General features: G+C 44.5%; 2 protein-coding genes across 7 annotated transcripts in view; one reads left to right on the forward strand and one right to left on the reverse strand.

The window, feature by feature from the left end:
• Positions 1 to 6459, reverse strand: part of PARK7 (Parkinsonism associated deglycase) — a 27198-nt gene extending 20739 nt beyond the window's left edge. For 3 of the 6 annotated variants that reach the window (XM_065574908.1, XM_065574903.1, XM_065574904.1), the window contains exons 1-2: positions 6388 to 6435; positions 4098 to 4189 (exon numbers count right to left, since the gene is read on the reverse strand). The gene's annotated coding sequence lies outside the window, so the exon portion shown is untranslated. Of the gene's footprint in view, positions 1 to 4097; positions 4190 to 4450; positions 4601 to 6387 lie in introns of those variants that run through there. The other 3 variants (XM_065574902.1, XM_065574906.1, XM_008173694.4) reach the window with 3 other exon arrangements.
• TNFRSF9 (TNF receptor superfamily member 9) lies at positions 4818 to 14584 on the forward strand. The gene is made up of 8 exons (XM_005287050.5): positions 4818 to 4959; positions 5107 to 5261; positions 5391 to 5516; positions 7522 to 7659; positions 8764 to 8830; positions 8939 to 9057; positions 9328 to 9462; positions 12428 to 14584. Exons 2-8 carry the CDS (start codon positions 5159 to 5161, stop codon positions 12553 to 12555), a joined length of 816 nt encoding a protein of 271 aa, XP_005287107.1. The 5' UTR covers positions 4818 to 4959; positions 5107 to 5158; the 3' UTR covers positions 12556 to 14584.
• The last annotated feature ends 5850 nt before the right edge of the window (positions 14585 to 20434 follow it).

Consider the following 20434-nt stretch of genomic DNA (forward strand, 5'->3'; position numbering starts at 1 on the left):
TGTGAAAATTAGAAAAACCCTGTTTGACTTTATCACAAAAATCAAGAGATGGTATAAAGCCACCTTCCATGAAACACTTCAACATCATTAAAGTGCTATGTAATCTATGATCATTTATCACTTCTTCCTATTTCCTGCAAATATTTTGAGGAGGGGTATTCTTCTGGTTAAGATACTGAGCTGATACTCAAGAGATGGATTCTATTCTTGGCTGTTCTACAGCTACAATTGGCTATTTAATTTTGGACAAACCACATAAACCTGGATTCAGAAAAGCACTTATCCTTAACTATAACTATAAGATTTAAGGATGTGCTTAAGAACTCCTTTCTGGTTAACAGGTGACTTCTAAGTGCTCTAAAATCCACATTTCCCTCAGATATCCTTAAAAGTTGCTGTGACTCCTGTGGGGTATGGGGTAGGGTTAGTATACAAACATAAGAATGGTCATACTGGGTCAGCCCAATGGTCCATCTAGCCCAGTATCCTGTCTTCCAAAAATGGCCAGTGCTACATGCTTCAGAGGGAGTGAACAGAACAGGGCACTTTATCGAGAGAGCCAAACTCTGTCGTCCAGTCACAATTTCTAGCAATCAGAGGTTTAGGGACACCCAGAGCTTGGGGTTTCGTTCCTGACCATTTTAGCTAATAGCCATTGATGGACCTATCCGCCATGAACTTATCTAATTCACTTTTAAACCCTGTTATAGTCTTGGCCTTCACAACATCCTTTGGTGAGGAATTCCACAGGTTGACTATGTGTTGTGTGAAGAAATATTTTTGTTTTAAAACTGCTGCCTATTCATTTAATTGGATGACCCCTGGTTTGCATGTTATGTGAAGGGGTAAATAACACTTCCTTATTCACTTTCTCCACACCATTCATGATTTTATAGACCTCTATCATATTCCTCCCCCCATCATCTCTTTTCTAAAATAAAAATTCCCCGTCTTATTAATCTCTCCTCATTTGGAAGTTGTTCCATATCCCTAATAATTTCTGTTGCCCTTCTCTGTAATTTTTCTAATTCTAGGACATCTTTTTTGAGATGGGGTGACCAAAACCAGGTCTGGCCTTAGGAAAAAATGGTGCCCTGGCCAAATTTGTATTTTGGCACCCTTTCTTTGAGTTTGCGAACAGCAGTGTGGGGTGCAGGGTGTGAGGACCAGCTCCTGGCCCTGGAGCCAGCCAGGCTGCATGGTGAGGAGTTTCTGAGCCTGGGGACTCCCCTGGTCATACATCCCCAAACACCAAGCAGGACAGCAGGTGTGCTGCCAGTACCTGTGCCCGCAAGAAAGGGCAAGCTCTGCTGGCTGTACATCCCCGCCAGGCCGGCAGCTCCAAGAGGCATTACCCACGCCCGGCCCAGCTGGCCAAGGGCTCCAGCCCTTGGCTCGCTTGCACTCACCCCTGGCTCTGGCAGCCCAGGCCCGACAGCTTAGCGCACTCAGACAGTGCCCCCTGACCACGGCACCCACCTGTAAGGCCATCCCTGACCAGAACTGCATGCAGTATTTAAGTCATGGGCACACCATGGATTGATATAGTGACATTATGATATTTTCTATCTTATTATCTGTTCCTTTCCTAATGGTTCCTAACATTGTTAGCTTTTTTGACTGCCGCTGCACATTGAGCGGATGTTTTCAGAGAACTATCCATAATGACTTCAAGATCTCTTTATTGAGCAAAAACAACGAGGAGTCTGGTGGCACCTTAAAGACTAACAGATTATTTATTGAGCAGTAACAGCTAATTTAGACCCCATCATTTTGTACGTATAGTTGCGATTATGTTTTCCAGTGTGCATTACTTTGCTTTTATCAACGATGAATTTCATTGGCCCATTCTTGGCCAGTCATCCACTTTTGTGAGATCCCTTTATAACTCTTCACGGTCATCTTTAGACTGAATGATCTGTTTGACCTTGTATTTAGCTGTTACACTCTAAGTACCTTTCCCAAACCTGAGGTTCAGCTCTGGGTAGCTCAAAAGCTCATCTCTCTCACCAACAGAAGTTGGTCCAATAAAAGATATTACCTTACCCACCTTGTCTCTTAACTATTTTGAGTAATTTTGTATTGTGTGCTAACTTTGTCACCTCACTGCTTACCCCTTTTTCGAGATTATTTTTGAATATGTTGAACAGCACTGGTCCCAGTACAAATCTTTGGAGACCCCGTTATTTACCTCTCTCCATTCTGAAAACTGACCGTTAATTCCTACCCTTTGTTTCCTATCTTTTAACCAGTTACTGGTCCATGAAAGGACCTTCTCTCTTATCCCATGACTGCATAATCTGCTTAAGAGCCTTTGGAGAGGGACCTTGTCAAAGGCTTTCCCAAAAGTCCAAGTACACTGTATCCAATGGATCATCCTTGTCCACATTATCCCTTTACAAAAGCCATTTTGGCTCTTCCCCAACATAGTGATCCAAATTTGGGATTGGGGGCTCTTGTCAGAGGAAGTGCAGAGGTGGGACACTGGGGGGAGTGACATGGAGGTGAGTGGCAGGAAGAGCAGAAGGGTTTGGGGCAAATGGTGCCTGTCAGCCTCATATTCTCCCCTCCTGTATGTATGCTGGGATCTTGGGGAACCTTGCCCCTCTGGAGTGTTTGAGCCTCTCTCCCTATCCTCTCAGGTGATTAGGATCTGGGGAGTTCCCTGCCTCTCTGGAGCTGTCTGAGCTCCTCTTCCTGCCCCTCACCATGCAATAGCAAGTATCTGGGGGGCTCCATCCCGCTCGGGGTCAGAGCCCCTTTCTCTGGTCCCCCATGTGATAATCAGGAGCTGGGGGCCCTTTTTGCTCTAAAGGGCTCTGAGCCCCTCTCCCTGTCCCCTTATGTGAGCTGGTATCCAGGGACGCTCTGCCTCCAGGTAAGAACAGGCATGCTGGGAGCATGCGCCACGAACACATTGCTGAGACTGGGGTGAGTAGTTGAGAATGGGCACACTTGATGCATTCACAGGTTCTCAAGCACTGGCATGGGGGAGTAGATATGAGAACACCACTGAGATAAGTGGAACAGCTCACATTTTTCAGAGCTATTGTTTCGGGCTGCATTTATCTACCTGGAGCGTTCTCATCACATTGAGATGAATGAGCAACTTCACATCTCTATGAGCTTCCTATGCTGCAGATGGCTATGTAGAGCCCTTTCATCTCTCTCTACCTCAGTTTTTCTATCTGTACAATGGTGATAATGAGGTTTCCCTCCTTGGTAAAATGCTTTGAGACGTATTGATGAAAAGAGCTATGAAAGAGCTAGGTATTTTAATTATTATTATTACTACTGTTACTTGGCCACAGTAGTGACTGAACTGCACACCTACATAATTACAACTGCCTAAATGACCACTAACTCCTACCAACGTTTCTCTTTCTGTTAAAAAAAAACAAACTAGAAATTCATTGACAAAAAATGTAACTAATGCTGAGTTAAGGTTGCCTGGTGGTCTCTCATGCCCTTCCAGATCATCGAGTTCAGCAGAACTCTATCTTAAAGTTTTGAAAACCAGAAAATACAAAGTTTAACACCCATGCAACTTTAACTCTGCCATCTCTGAGCGATGCTACACTAAATCGATAATACACATACACATACTCACATACATTGTACAGGAGCTATCTATACCTGCCCTACCCTCAAACACTTAACCTACTCCATTGAAAGATCAACACATCTGGTGCATTTTACAACACTTTCACCCTTACCTATAATGCCATCTAACACTATATTCACTTACCCTTCATTAAAATCACAGACCTCACTTATCTCTCATTCAACTGCTGACAGTTCCCCAGCACAGAGACCCCTGTGCCCTGCTGCTAACCTACACAACACAGCTGAAGTAAGGCATACTGAATCTCTCAGGGTACACATGCACTTCTTTCCATTGATCACACAGACATGGATCAGGAAAGGGGCTCAAACACACACCCTCCCAGATCACTTCATATAACATTCACAACTAATCCTTCCACTAGTCAATACAACTATCCCTACTATAGCAAATGCAGCGGTCATGTACACAGATGATTTCCAGGAGCTATTGCCAGCTCCAGGGAGGCAGAGATAAGGTTATGGGCACATACCTTAACTCTGCATTTCCTTGTTTTCAGAAGTTTTGAGTTTTGCTGAACTTGATGTTGTAGAAGGCACACGATACCACCAGGCACCCTTAAAGCTGCATTAATTAATTTTTACATCAATGAATTATTGAATATGTATTTAGGAACCTATCTTTAGGAACAGATTTGTAATTGGCTGATATATGTAAATGCATCTGGGCAAGTACTTCAGAGTGGGGCAAGGTTGCAGCTTTTAGTTAACCCAGGATACCTCCTGTTCTCAATTACGTTTAGGGAAGCTTCCTAGGGGCCCAGTGTATGGGAGGGCCAGTTTGTCAAGGCAAAGATTACAAAACAAAATAAAAAAGGCACAGTACCTAGCACAATGGGGACTTGCTCTACGACTGAGACGCCTAGGTGCTCTGAAGTTGAGGTGTGGTAAGCTGAAGCCCGAGGACATGGTGTCTGAGCCTCCTGCCATTGGGCCCTTCCTCTGTGTAGACGGGCTACTCTAGGGAATTTTACAAAAAAACCATTGGGGCTGAGGCTGGTTCATCTGAAAACCCCCTGGGGAGGCCAGACTGCTGTGTGTGCCGGAGTGCCAGGAAGGCGAGCGGGACCGGAGCGCTTTGAGATCTGCGGGTGGACAGCGGAGGGGCGCAGACGGGCCCCCGAGACCCTCCCTAGACCCGGGAGCGCGCGGCCTCGCGTGGGCGTGGTGCGACCCCGGCCTCGCGCTCAGGGGCGCGTGGGGGTTTCCCGCGAGCCGCCCCCGCTGACCGGTGACTCAGCGCGCCGGGGGCGGTCAGACAAGGGCCGCTCCGGGCCCGGCGCAGGCAGAGTCCGCGAGGCGCTCGGCCGGGAAGCAGACGCGGCAGTTTCGCAGGTAAGGCCGTGGCCGCGGCGCGGAGGGCGGCTGGCTCCATCCGGGGTCAGTGCGGGCTTCCGGCTGGTCCGGGCTCTCCCGGCGGTTCGCCTAGGGCCGGGCCGGGCCGGGGTGCGGCCTGGCTCCAGCCGGTGTGTTGCCTTTCAGACGCAGGGAGACGCGCCGCGCCGCGCCCGGAGCAGCCTCTCGCCTCGAGCCCATGGGACGCGGCCACTCGCCGCTCGTGACGGCGGCGCTGCTGCTGCTGCTGAGCCTGGGGCCGGCCGCCCTAACGCCCGCGCTGCCCGCGCGCTGCCCGCCCGGTGAGTGCCCTGGGGCCGGGGGGGACCGAGCGGGCCGGGGGAGGGACCGGGCGGGCGGGGCCGGGGCCGGCCCGGGCTGCAGCAGCCGGGCCCCGCTTGAACTAGCCGATCTCTCTGGCTCCTTCGCAGGCAAGTTCCTCAGCTGCGCGGACTGTGGGACGAGCCCCGAGGAGGTTTGTCTCGCCTGCCCCAGGGGCACTTTCTCCGCCACGGCCAGTGCCCAGGAGACGTGCACCAGGTGCCGCAGGTGTGAAGGTGAGTGCTGCCGGGATTACTGCCCAGACGGGGGCACACCTGGGTATGGAAACTGTATGGCGGGCCATGAAGGCTCACGACATTGGGGGGGGGGCAGAAATGAGGAGTTCGGGGTGCGGGAGGGGGCTCTGGGCTGGGGCAGGAGGGGTGGGGTGCAGTGCAGGGGGTGAAGGGTTTGGGGCATAGAAGGGTGCTTTGGGCTGGGACTGAGGGGTTCAGAGGGAGGGAGGGAGGGAGGGAGGAGGATCAGGGATGGAGCAGGGGCACGGGGAAGGTGAGGGCTCCAGGTCGGGGTGCAGGCTCTGGGGTGGGGCTGACAGGTTTTGGGTGCAGGAGGGTGCTCTGGGCTGGGACTGAGGGGTTCGGAGGGTGGGAGGGGGAATCAGGGATGGAGCAGGGGCACGGGGAAGGTGAGGGCTCCAGGTCGGGGTGCAGGCTCTGGGGTGGGGCTGACAGGTTTTGGGTGCAGGAGGGTGCTCTGGGCTGGGACTGAGGGGTTCGGAGGGTGGGAGGGTGGTTCAGGAGGTGTAGGCTCCAGGCGGCGCTTACAGGGCGATCCGTAGCTATTATGGGGTCCTACACAGCCCCCTTCAGCACTCCCTGGCAACACAGCTGGGGCCAGGTCCCTGCACTTCCCCTGTTGGTGAGTGCAACCCTGGCCCTGCTGCAGTCTTAAGGGGCGGGGCAGGGGTGGAGCAGGGTAGGGGCTTTGGGGAAGGGGTGGACTGGGGGCTGGACTGGGGCAGAGTAGGAGTGGGAAGAGGTGGGGCAGGGGCTGGAGCAGTATGCAGCTGTGCAGGGCACCAGGAAATTTGGTGCCCTGTGCAGCTACATACTTTGCATATGGGTAAGGTCGGCCCTGGGAGCTTACCTCAAGCGGCTCCCAGAAGCAGCAGCATGTTCCCCCTCCACTTCCTACACAGAGGTGTGGCCAAGAGGCTCTGCTGCATGCTGCCCCTGCAACTCCCATTGGCCGCAGTTCCCGGCCAATGAGAGCTGCAGGGTGGTACTTGGGGCGGGGGCAGCATGTGGAGTAGAGCCCCCTGGCTGCCCCTACATGTAGGAGCCGGGGTGGGGGAAACATGTCGCTGCTTCCGGGAGTCATGTGGAGCAGCCCCTGACCCTGCTCCCCCGCTGGAGTGGGGCAAGCCCCACACCCCGTTCCCCTGCTGGCAGGCCGGATGCGACCCATAGGCCGTAGTTTGCCCATCCCTGATCTAGTAGGTGTGTTAGCATAGCAGGGTGTAGTGTACACAGACGTTGAGCTGTAAATGGAATTGTTCAGCCTTGGAAGCTAAGGTAAGCGCACTGTTGGTACATGATTTAATAATCTCTAGATCCATGGGCCTTTTAAACAGCATATCTCTGTATGCTGTGTCTTTCTCCCCTCCCCCCCCATCCAAAGTTTCGCTTGGAAATAAAATTGTGCAAAGGTAGATATGTTAATATACCCCAACTCCTGTTTTGTGTGTGTGTCAGCAGTGCATGGCTGTATTTTTGTGACTGTATTCAGTATGTAAGCAAAAATTTGATCCCTAGCTGTCATAAGGGCTTTTGTAATAAGGCCCTCAGCTGGCCTCAGTTTGGATACCCTTGTATTACCAAAAAGGAAAAAGCAACAGAGGGTCCTGTGGCACCTTTAAGACTAACAGAAGTATTGGAGCATAAGCTTTCGTGGGTGCATGCCCACTTCATCAGATGCAAGTAAAGGGACCCTCTGTTGCTTTTTACAGATTCAGACTAACACGGCTACCCCTCTGAAACAAAAAGGAAAAAAAGTTCACTTTTTAAAAAAAATTTAATTGCCAAAGTGAAAATCTGTTTGGTGCATCCATTGCACTTTTCTGGCCTGCACTCTCAGCTTGAATCCTCTGAAGAAAATCAGGCAGGAGGTCCCTCTACTCATCACAGCCCTGTTATGATGTTTTACTAGGATGAGCTCACTTCTGTCCCGGATTCTTTGAGGAATGAGTGCCAATATGGGATATCTGTTTTTGCTCTACAGGAAAATTCAAATATAAAAGGGAGTGTTCTCCAACAATGGATGCAGAATGTGCATGTAAGGATGGGCATCGCTGTATTGGAAAAGACTGTTCTAAATGTGTAGAAAACTGTGGAGTAGGTCAGGAACCTCTTGAAGAAGGTAAGGCTGCCTTTGTCTCGTTACTCTCTGTAAAACTCTTAGGAGCCAATAACAGTAGAAAAGTCCAAGTGACTGTTTGCAGAATAGGGGCCTTATTGTAGTACTTGCTGGTTCATTAGCTCAGTAAAATTCCATTAACATAGGTAGGGCCCTACCAAATTCACAGTCCAAGTTGGTCAATTTCATGGTCATAGGATTTTAAAAATCATAAATTTCATAATTTCAGCTATTTAAATCTGAAATTTCAGGGTGTTGTAGGGGTCCTGACTGAAAATGGAGTTGTTGTGGTGGTGGGTCGCAAGATTATTGTAGGTGGGGGGTGGGGTTTACACATGTGCTGCTGCTGGAGAGCTGCGGTTGCTGGCCATGAGCTTAGCGCTGAAGGCACAGCTGCCGCCAACATCAGTGCAGAAGTAAGAATGGCATGGTATGGCATTGCCACCCTTACTTCTGCACTGCTGCTGGCAGGTGCGCTGCCTTCAGAGCTGGGCGCCAACCAACAGCTGCTGCTCTCCAGCTGCCCAGCTCTGAAGGCAGCACAGAAGTGAAGGTGGCAATACCACAACCCCCCTGCAACTCCCTTTTCGGTTAGGATCCCCAGTTTGAGAAAGGCTGGTCTCCCCTGTGAAATCTGTATAGTATAGGGTAAAAGTACACAAAAGACCAGATTTCACGGTCCATGACATATTTTTCATGGCTGTGAATTTGGTAGGGCCCTAAACATAGGCCTTGTTCCTTTGGGATACGAGTGACAAAGAAAAGATACCTGCAGAACTCTGGAATAATAAGAACAGAGACATTCTGGCCTTGGGGCACAGTTCATAGGAGGACAGTTGACTCTTCAGTATCTGGAAATACATTAACAGAATTAGTCCTGTCAGCTGAAGTTCAGGGGCCTCAAGCAACTTGTTTACAATGAAAGCCACTTATTAAAATATTCACTTAGTTAATGCAAGACCTTTACTGATCCTTGTTACAAGCCACTGATGATGAAAATTGATATATAAATGCTAAATTATTTTTGCTCAGCTGTACAGTAATGTCTCTTGCACCATTTTAAACTTCAATTTATATAAATGGTAAAACTCTTTGTATTTTTCAAAGCTTGCCAGACTTGTCCCAGTGGGACATTTAACAATCAGACCAATGGTCCCTGCAGACAATGGACAAAGTAAGTACTTTTTAAAAAAACAAGTGATATAGCTTTTTGGGTCTGGGTTTAATTCATTTTCATACATCTTTTTTTTTTTTTTTTTTTTTTTTTTTTAACATATTTAAGATGCCTTCCAGATAAGGTCCTGGTGAATGGGACTAATAGGAGTGATGTGGTTTGTGGACAAGCTTCAGAAACTATGACTCCATCCACCATTTCCATCATAGTCTCTACCCATGTACAAGGTGAGTTATTGCCTAATAATTCCTCGCTAGAGTGAAATAGTTACAGCTTGCCTTGCAATTAAATAAACTAAGGCTCTCGTGCTTATAACTGAACTTAAGGGTCCTTTTATTTGTCTCCAGTCTCACAGATTGGTGCAGCAGCAGCAACTCTGAGCAGTAAAAGCAAAAAGAAAAGTAGCTTTTGTTGTTTAGGGACAAATAATCCAGCTGCTTCCATTGCAGGGGAGCTTTGCTCTACAATCATTTTTAAGGAATGTTTTTGCTTCTTAGGGAAGGATCTTCAGGTGGTCACCGTCGGGATCGCTGTTACTGTGGCCGTGGTGGTATGCATAATGTTTCTGCTGCCTTTGTATGTGTGCTTCAGCATCTGCGACAAAAAGAAACTACCTGCTATGTTCAAGAAAAGTAAGACATGCAACCTACAAACTTCCTTTTCCTAGTGGTGGGCAAGCAGGCAAGAATCCAGGTTTCAGAGTTTCCTTGAAAGCTAGCAGCATAGTTGAACTTAAAAATGTGTTCTTTGAAAGTCCGTCACTATACTATGAAAAGAAAATCAGGTTTTAGATTTTTATTATTTAAAAAAAAAAATCGGGCTATTGGGAGGAAATTGGCTTTAGAAATGTTACAAAGGAGGTCTCCCGTGGCCCTTTGGAATTTGGTAGTGACTGAAGCTGAGAGAGTAATTTATTTTTTGGGAGTCAGCCAGCAAATTAAAAATCAGAAAAAAAAATTGATTCCGTTCAGAAAATGTTCAGACTTTGTATGAAAATTGGAAGAGTCAATTTTGGATCATCTGTTTCATTTCAGTCATAAAAAGTGTGTGTGTCCATCCATGTCTGTCCCCTTTTAACCTTTATCCCAGTGATTTAGTGCACTTGCCTGGGATGGAGGAGAACCACATTTGAATCCAAACTGTGGAGCAGGGACTCAGACTCACATCTCCTCCCTCCCAAATGAGCATCTGAAGCCCCAGGCTATAGGCTATTCTGTGTGGGTTGCTCTCAATCTCTCCTGTTGAAGTTGTTCCATTTCCGTATTAACTACTTAAATATTAATTGGGCCAAAGAGAGTGCAAATGACTTCATAGCCTGGTGATTAAGGCACTCACTTGGGAGGTAGGCTATGAAAACTTGAATCTTCCCTCCGCATGATTCAAAGTGGTCTGTCAAGTGCCCTAACCACTGGGCAAAAGATTAGGAGGACGACATACAGAGACACATGGGTTTCTGAAGCTGGCGCTGAAAAAGTTTTTCCCAGCCACAACTAATTGGGTCAAATTCGTGAATAGTTGCAGGTTCATCGAAACAGCACTTTTTTGGCCAACTATTTGGCCAAAAAATGTGACCCAGCTCTAGAAGTGACACAATTTTGTAAAGATACAATATTTGACAGGTTCCTACCTTTCTAAGACCGACAACAAATGAAACCTCAGGAAGCTCCCAGGAAATTACACTCTTAGGTGTACCGATGGGACATCACCTGCACAATGGTAGAGAAACCTCCTATCTTCCTCAGTATCTCTGCTTCTGTATGGGGAAGGAAATGTTCACTTAGACAGGCATGAGCTAAGAACACAGTATGTTACATTCCACTTCAATCTGGGTTTTTAACTCCCAACAGAATGCCAGTCACAACATGTTAAGACTACTGCCTCCATGGGTTTAATTAGTATCTCATGGTTCTATGTATTTATGCACCTTGGAGATATTCTGGAGTGTGTCTTGGCTAATCTTTTAATGTGTCTCTCAAGTGACATGAAAGGAAGAAAAGGGAAGGAAACCCATCCTTTTCTCCACACCCTTTCCTGTGGAGCTTCCTGCAGCTGGAACTCCCTCCTTAACTTGGTCTGGCAAGCTTCAGTCCTCCCCTTCATGTCCTTCCTGAAAATGGATTTCCTCCAAAAAGCCTATAAACCCTACCTGCAGAGAGAGGCGTTAACATTTTAGCTGAAAACCCAAAACATTAAATTTAAACAAATTGAAGGGTCACACTCTCCTGCCTCCTCTTGATTCCACAATCTCCCTGTTTTCTGCTCCCTATTCCTTTGTTTATATTTTTTGTCCATTCAAATTGTAAGGTCTTTGGAGTGCAGAACCTGTGTACACTATGTTGGCACTAAACTATGTGTGTGTTTACACACACACACACACACACACACACACACACACACACACACACACACACACACACACACACACACACAGTTTAGAGCCATCAGCTGAAAATAAAATCAGATATTTCAACCATGAGATGTACATGGGATGGGTTAGAAAAGTAGAATTAAGCATGTACATGTTCTGTTGTAGTCAAACAGCAGTTGACTGTGTGTGTATATATTTGTGTATATAACTTGCCAGCAAATTAAAGAAGTATGGGCTGGATGAATGGACTATAAGGTGGATAGAAAGCTGGCTAGATTGTCGGGCTCAATGGGTAGTGATCAATGACTCCATGTCTAGTTGGTAGCTGGTATCAAGCAGAGTGCCCCAAGGGTCGGTCCTGCGGTCGGTTTTGTTCAATAACTTCATTAATGATCTGGAGGATGGCATGGACTCCACTCTCAGCAAGTTTGCAGATGACACTAAACTGGGAGGAGTGGTAGATATGCTGGAGGGTAGGGATCGGATACAGAGGGACCTAGACAAATTAGAGGATTGGGCCAAAAGAAACTTGATGAGGTTCAACAAGGACAAGTGCAGAGTCCTGCACTTAGGATGGAAGAATCCCATGCACTGCTACAGACTAGGGACTGAATGGCTAGGCAGCAGTTCTGCAGAAAAAGACCTAGGAGTTACAGTGGATGAGAAGCTGGATGAGAGTCGACAGTGTGCCCTTGTTGCCAAGAAGGCTAATGGCATTTTAGGCTGTGTAAGTAGAGGCTGGTTATTTCCATTAGTAGAAATTTCATTAAAGAAACTGGTTTACGAGCAGGGCTTTGGAGCTGTGCTCCGGCTCCGCTCCAGCTCCAGGCAAAAACCTGCAGCTCCAGCTCCGGGCTCCGCTCCAAAGCCCTGTTTACGAGTAAAATCAACCTTGCAACTGATACGTGGATTTATTCTAATCCATATATGAAACCTATTTGGTGCCAATAGTGGTATTTCAATCTACAGGGGAAAGCAATATTGTTCTCTGAAGTCTGGAGATTCCATGCTGCCAGCTCTCCTCACCTCAGTGAGAGCCTCCTGTGCGTTGGGGAAAGCAAAGCACAATAGACTAACTTGCCAGGAAATATCTTTAGAGAAAAAGGCAATTTCAGGTCAAATAACTGTACAATTTTGAAGAACTTCCTAACACCATGCAGTCATTGCTGAGGGAAAATGATATGAGTGATAAAAAATGCAATTCAAGTTAATCATCTCTTTCTGTTTAGTGAATGTAACACCTGAGCAATCAACTCAAGAGGAGGATGCCTGCAGCTGCCGCTTTCCAGAGGAAGAACAAGGAGACTGTGATGACTGTAGCAAATCCAAACTATTCAGGGATTCCTTGGTGCATTAGAAACTGGACTTTCTAAGGAAGCCAATTGTGGTTTCCTTTGCTTTGAGAGCACAGGACAGGAGCCTGGTTACATAATTGGGGTGGGGGGGGAGGAGTAGATGCAGGTTAAGTGAATTTTAAAACTTATGGACTGAACAATGCAGTCGGTGGTGGATGAAGCAGGTCTTTCTCAGTACATCACTGTCCTACAGACAGAAGAGTTGGTCCTTTATTTAAAAAACAAACAAAAAAACAAAAAACCTCTTTAAAAATTAACCCTTGCCAACATCTCAAATTCTAACGAAACTCTCTGGGCAGCATCTTTAAAATGAAAGCCAACTTACTAACTTTTTTTCATATGGTGGGACTAATATTTCTAATATATTATGATTTACCCTAGAGACTAAAAAGCATCAATAAGACAGGAACCACAAGCCAGACTGGTCTTATGTTACCTCTGGTAGGAGATGCCTATGCTATAGCTTACTTATTCAAGTTTGGGAGTGAGAATAATGTTCCTGAAGTTACAGACTAAACACTGACTACAGCTAGGTACAGTGCAGGCAGCCAGCATACAAGCTTCCACCACCTTGCTCTTTTCATGTCTGGAACTATAGCCCCTCCTAATTCATGCTCAGCTATCACACTAATGGGTGTGGTATAAAATCCTAGACTGATACTATTTCAACTGCCAGAATGAACTTCTATATCCTGCCCTACAGAATGCTTTCCTATTTCAGTTTAGGTAGAAGTTAAAAGGAATATGGTAACTCAGGGTTGTCAAATGCCTCAGAACACCTTTTCCGTGCTTTCCAATAGCTGTTACATTGATTGGCTTTGTAGTTGGAGTGGCAACACCGGGGCCACCCCAGGTACCGCCCCTGCAACTCCCATTGGCCAATAGGAGCTGCAGGGGCGGCACCTGCGGACGGGGCAGCATGCAGAGCTGCCTGTCTGTGTAGAAGCTGGAGGGGGGACATGCCACTGCTTCTGGAAGCTGCTTGAGGTAAGCACCACCTGGAGCCTGTACCCCTGACCCCCTCCCATGCCCCATCCCCCTGCCCCAGCCCTGATCCCCCTCCTGCCCTCTGAACCCCTTGGTCCAAGCCTGGAGCACCCTCCTGCACCCCAAACTCTCATCCCCAGCCCCACCCCAGGAGCCCTCCTCCCTCCTCTCCCCCAATCCCCTCCCCCCAGCCCAGAGCCCCTTCCCCCACACTGAACGCCTCATTGCTGGACCCACCACAGACCCTGCACCCCCAGCCAGAGCCCTCATCCCCTCCCGCACCCCAGCCCCCAATTTCATGAGCATTCATGGCCCGCCATACAATTTCCATACCCAGATACGGCCCTTGGGCCAAAAAGTTTGCCCACCCTTCGGCTACACTGTGACAAGATAATTTGATCTGAGACCATGTGATTAGTGCAACTGGACTGTATCATCCTTTTGATCTTAAAATATTACCCTCTGATTTTTGGATATGTTAAATACGGTACATACATTGCAGGTACAGTACATGTAAAATATAACTTACTATGTTGCTAATTTCATAGGTAGAACTATGAGGTTAGAAATACACTTTCTGATATGAAAATATCTGCCTTGATCAGTCACTATTGCTTTTAATTTGAATAAGAATGGGAATGTGTATGTTTGAGTCATGGCATTGGCAGTGATAGTTGTACCCTTTTACAGCACTATAAACATATTTTATATTTTATCATTAAGTGTTATTCAAAAATATAATGAAAGTCAACATGTCATGTAAAGACTGGTTTTGGTGGGTGTGTTTTTTAAACTAGGCAAGGTACATTCCATCTAGCAGATGAATGAGAGCCCAGTCTCTCTCTCCATGCAACATAAGCCTTATGTAGCAGTAATTTTTTACCAAACTCATGCTTGCTGGTTTTGATTAAATTTGTATATAATTGATTACAAAGCAAAATGTAAGAAAAGAAGAGTGGGGACTGTAGCCCTGCCTGTAAAGTTACATATTTACACTTATTTAAATAAGATTTTTTTAAAAAATAAAGTAAAACCTTTCCTACATTTTTTTTATCCTCTCAATTAATGTGTTTTCAAACAGGAGAATGAGTGACCCTTACATAACGTAATATTTGCAAGTTTTAAGATGTAATGATCAAGGAGGGTGGTCGGTTTTTTCACTATTTATAAATGAACATTTGGTTCTTGTAAGAAGTTCAGAATGTCACAGATTACCCTGTGATCAGTTTCTAATCTAGAACCTCAGCAGTGGTATTTTCCCTGAAAACACTTGCATCAGTTGGAGTTTCACTCTCAGACAGAATCTGCATATCTTCAGGAACTTGAAATTCTTATTTCTTTTTCCTTTCCTTCCCTGCACACACACTACAGTACTTTTTCCAATCTGTTTGATGGATTGATTTTTGGAGACAAGGTGGGTGGGGTAATATCTTTTATTGGACCAACTTCTGTTGGTGAGAGAGAATCTTTTGGGCTCACGGAGCTCATTTCCACGTATGATTGATTTGGCATTAATGACCTTTACTTCTCACACCTAATTTGTGTCCTGTTATGCTGAGCATTTAAGCTCCATATAAAATTCCATTGAATTGAAATATAAAGTCCTTGGGGCACATCCTCAGCTAGTAAATTGACTGAACAGGGCTATGACAGTTTAGGGGGCAGATTCTAGTAGAAAGTATTTCTAGGAATAAACATTCATAGAAATTACTTATGCTTACTTTATGTGACATAAGTATTCTTCCAGTAAATTAAAGGCTAGTATGTGGGGCATTTAGTCAGTCAATTCTGGTGCTATGGAAAAGAATGAAAGCCAGAGCCAATAAAAGAAACAAGTGGCCAAGGAGTTCAGCTGTGAGCCTCTTCGGGCTAACTTCCATTTAAAAAACTGCTATTTTATTTAACTTGGAATATGAAGGGCATAATGCATACATCTACAAGTAGGTTTATAAACAGAGCTTGAAATACACACTGAAATTAACACATGGTACAAATGCAAAGGAAGGTTCAGAACACTACCAGGGCATTTCCTACAAGGGACACAGTTCTTATTTGCCAACAGAACTGCTGAACAGTAGCCTGTGCTACTGTATTTTATGGAAGGTGCAAGGAGCAGAAAATGAACACACATGAAAGTGTAAAACTAAAAACATTAGCACCAATTTTAAATAATGTGCTTTGCACTTCAATATGCTCCATGTCAAAAACAACTCTATAGGAAATAAGGTAATCTCAAGTGAATAATGTCTGTAGCAAATCTATTTAACATATCTCAAAACTTTTACAGTATTTGAATTATCAATAGTGATCTGTGAAGTGTCTTTATAAAATATTAAAGTCTTAGCCATGGGCTCATGTACTTCCTAGAACGTATTCCAGTAGTACCTGCCTTTACTACGTTCACAATGAATGGCCTGTTCCCACTCTAGATCCCAGATAAGCACATGTTCTTGATGATAAATGGGGGTTGTTCAAAAGTGCCATTATTTCACACGTAGACAGTAGACACAGCTCCTTTCCCTTGCAGCATGTCAGAGAAGTGTCTGCTGCAGTTTGCAGTATCGCGTGCAGTCTCCTCAATTTACATCAGTCTTCAAGAGAAATGTGAAGCTATTGTTCACATCTTTTCAAGTTTAGTTTCTTCAATACTTTCTGGAAAATATTTTCAAGCCATTATTTTCTCCTCTTCTGAAAAAAATGAGATAAGTTTGTCCAAGCAGTTTGAGGAAAATATAATGAGCAATTAGTTCACACATGTCTAGTCTCACTGCAGCTGTGCTGAAATCTTAATTCTAACAAAATGAAATAAGGAATTCAGATCTAATCCCATCGGCAGGTAAACAAGTAATATACTGTACAGTTGAATGTCAACTGCAATAGTAGCATCACGTTTTGACTCAATAATTCATGATGGCACATCTAATTGTTTGAAACAATTTGCTCCCTAAAGCTCCTGGAAAAATGTGGCACGCAGACTTTTGGGTTCATCCCTGATTGTATTAACAACAACATGACAAATTACTTCTCTCAGAGTTAAACTTTCATCTAAAACTAAATTTTCATATACAGCAACTATGTCGATAGACTGTCCATTCATTAACACCGAGGAATAGCAACCTTACTGTGCATTCACCTGAGTTCAGTAAAAGGCACCATCAAAGTAATAAAGAAAACCTTGAACAGGGAAGGAATTGCATTATGTAGATCTAGCCATTGGTAATTAAGCCAGAAAGAAGGAGTCATCATTCAACTCACAGTTATGGCAAAGAAATATATTTTGTTGCTAGAAGAAGTAGGCTGTAGGTGAAGGCTCTAGGATTCACTGCTGCTTACAGCCTTCCTTCTTGTCCCTGGATTTTTGGCGTCCTAGCGTTTTAGGCTGACGTTTGGTCGGTGAATAAAGGCAGGTCCGATGGTGGTATCCATATAATCAAAGAGGCCATCAACTGGGACAGTGTGTGACTGGGCAGCTGCAAAAAGAAGGAATAGAATGAATAACTCCAGCTGTAATAGAAAAGGCAGGAGGACTAAGCTGAGTCACTAGGTGTCAGGGGTTATAGGTGTAAATTCCTCATTTTAAAAGTGTTATTGGAAAGAATGGGAGAGATTCCAAGACCAGAAGGGGACCACTATGATCATCTAGTCTGAGCTCCTGTGCAACATAGAACTAACCCAAAATCATTTCTACAGCATATCTTTTAGAAAAACATCCAATCTTGGTTTAAAAATTGCCAGTGATGGAGTATCCACCAAGACCCTTCATAAATTGTTCCAATGGTTAATTATGCTGTTAAAATTTATACTTTATTTTTCAATCTGAATTTTTTCTAGCTTCAGCTTCTATTGGCACATGTCGTAATAACTTTCTCTGGTAGACCGAAAAGCCCATTATTAAATATTTGTTCCCCTTGTAGGAACCTATAGATTGTAATTAAGTCACACCTTAACCTTCTCTTTGTTAAGCTAAATAGAATTGAGCTCTTTGCGTCTATCGCTATAAGGCATGTTTTCTAATCCTTGAAATCATTCTTGTGGCTCTTCTCTGATCCCTCTCCAAATTTATCAACATCCTTCTTGAATTAACGACACCAGAACTGAATATAGTATTCCTGCAGTGGTCACACTAGGGCCCAATACAGAGGTAAAATAACCTCTCAACTCCTACTCAAGAGTCCCCTGTTTACACATCTCAGGATTGCATTAGCTCTTTTGGCCACAGCATTGAATTCATTTTCAGCTGATTATCCACCACAGCCCACACATCATTTTCAGAGTCACTGCTTCCCAGGGTAGAGTCCTCCCCCTTCTGTAAGTATGGCCTACATTCTTTATTCCTAAATATATACATTTACCTTTAATCATATTATAACAGATATTGTTTGCTTGCACAGTTTACCAAATCACCTATCCTCTTTATCACTCCTCCTATTTTTGTCCAGTCATTGTTTACAGGCAGAGTTCCTGTTACCCCATATATAATTTCTTCAAATTTGCCAAACGTACATTAGCAATCCAGTGCTGATGAGGAACCCCATCATAAGAGACCTGTGAGCATGGACTTTGTACATAAGTGGACCTACCACAAACTATGGCACTTGTGGGATATTCGGACATTAGATTAATGAGGGCTCAGATTTCACTTTATATTGGTAATAGAAAAAATTTGAAAATATCAGAGAGAGACTCCAACACCACAGCTGCATGGACTGGAATGTGAGAGGACAGATGTTTTATTAAGCATTAGCTTATGGAGCTAAGCATGGCTAGGTATTATTACCTTGGGAGCAGAATGCAAACACTTCAGCAGGTGGTTCTTTTTTGACTTAAAAGTTGGGTCCAGAACTTCAACAGTATTTTGAGGAAACTGTTGCCTGTGGAAACGTTGAATGTTACAGCAGATTTACATACTTTTGCCTTTTTATTTGCATCTTTAGGATTTCATATTTGTAAGTTTTCTTCTTCAAATGTCTGAAGACAGTTTCTGAGCTTACATGTTTACAGAACTAAGACAGCTAGTCATTTCTTATCTGGACAACCTTGATCTGAAACTTGTACTGTTCCATTTCAGTCCTCTCTTACAGCAAGAGTAACTCTTATTCCCACCTCATACCTCCTAGAAGAACATTCAGGGGTATCTTATTACCATGTCCTATGTATGTCCCTATTAGTGCATTCAGGTTGTTTTGTGGTGGGTTAGAATATAGATTAATTTATTTAAGGTAAACTTTGCTGATTCAGAATTCAGAAGCGTCTCCTGAAATTGGAATGCTGGTATATCAAGATTTGGATTTGTCCCCTAACAACATTCAGATGGAGTTTACAAGAACACATTTCAGCTTCAACTTTAAGTATCGGACACATTGTAGCATGTATTTCTTGTTCTTTTATCTACATTGAGTGACTGATATATCAACATTTTACATTAGCTTAAATAGGGAAAGTACTGGGAAAATCGTTGAATATCTTGGATCTTTATTTCCTCAAACTGCCCTTTGAACTGTTATGAACCTGAGATCCCATTACATGAAAAGAGACTGCGGTAGAGAGAGAGCATTTAACTAGCTGGAAAATAACTTCTGCACAAGGCTCTAAAACTTTACTCCCTCACAAGTATACAAGGCCCTAAAATAGTCCAGAATATATACATATAAGAGATTACTAGTCTGAATAAAGACACCTACTTTGTTCTGTCTATGCTGCCTCCTTGTGTTGGGAAGTCTGACCTTTTCAGGGTCTGACCTCTGACTGGGGATCCAGGTACCTCAGCATCTAGCCATACCTCTTTATATTAAGACAATAACAAGAGTTTATGCTGACTTGGCCCATAAAACAGAAGACAGACAGGCAGCTCTGTGGTGTACACTGACTAAGGAGGAAGGTTATTAAGATCTATAGTGAGACCAAGCTTGAATAATTAGGAACACACCATTGTATTTGAATTGTAACCTGCCAACCCTTTGAAGGTAAGCTTTTGACCCTATGTTACGTATACTGTGTTTTATAAATGTTAGCTAATAATCGCCATGACATCCCAGTGAGAGATGGATTATTATCCCCATTTTATAGCTGGTGGAATGGATACTAAGAGGTTCAAGACTTGTCTCACACTACACAGCAAGTCAGCAGCCTATGAAACCATGCTGCCTCCCTGATGAGCCAAAGGCTGAGAGCTAGCAAAGAATTTCATTTCAGCCGCATTTGTTACTTCTGATGTACTGGAAAAATGTCAGTGTTACTGAGTCCCTTGGGATACCCCAAACAGCAGCACAGTACAATAAGTAGAGGCACTGGGTGCAAACTGACTTTTGTGCTAATGATACTCCTTCCCTTCTGCCACACAGTTGTATGACTTGGCTTCTGTTATTCAAAAGGCAAAGGATCATAAACACATGCTACCCCAGATCCAAAAGTGCATCATTCCCAGGAGCAAACCATGGTCAGCACTGGCCTGTGGCATATGTTCTGTCTGTCCATTTTAGATCACATGGCTACTCACAGCAATGCCCGGGACAATCCCCTGGATGCTCAGGGTAGACACTCCTTGTCCTGTGCCGCATTTGGCTGACAGCATTATAGTTTCATTTTTTATTCAGACACAAGGTGGATGAAGTAATATCTTTTATTGGACCAACTTCATTTGTTATTTATTCATTTAAGGAAGTTGTAATTCAGTAGCTGAAATTCACGTTGTCTGAGCTCATCCCAAACAAAGCAGGGAATAGGGAAAGATCCCCTACCTTTCCCAAGTAATGATACAACAAAGAACAGTTTTTCCTTACAAGATAAATACTTCATGGGACTTTTCTTGAAATTAACCTTAATGTAATTCAGAGGAATTGCTCAACTCTAATAATGTTAGCAACTTTGCCAGAGACTAAAGGGGTCTGAAAATTC

Source organism: Chrysemys picta, chromosome 21 (genome assembly GCF_011386835.1).
Source record: "Chrysemys picta bellii isolate R12L10 chromosome 21, ASM1138683v2, whole genome shotgun sequence".
Classification (NCBI taxonomy): domain Eukaryota; kingdom Metazoa; phylum Chordata; order Testudines; family Emydidae; genus Chrysemys; species Chrysemys picta.

Bases quoted from the DNA above. Each gene is read 5' to 3' on its own strand.
- TNFRSF9 (XM_005287050.5), top strand. From the start codon at position 5,159: ATGGGACGCGGCCACTCGCCGCTCGTGACGGCGGCGCTGCTGCTGCTG. The intron at 5,517-7,521 runs GTGAGTGCTGCC...TTTGCTCTACAG, and splicing joins CAGGTGCCGCAGGTGTGAAG to GAAAATTCAAATATAAAAGG. The intron at 9,463-12,427 runs GTAAGACATGCA...CTTTCTGTTTAG, and splicing joins ACCTGCTATGTTCAAGAAAA to TGAATGTAACACCTGAGCAA.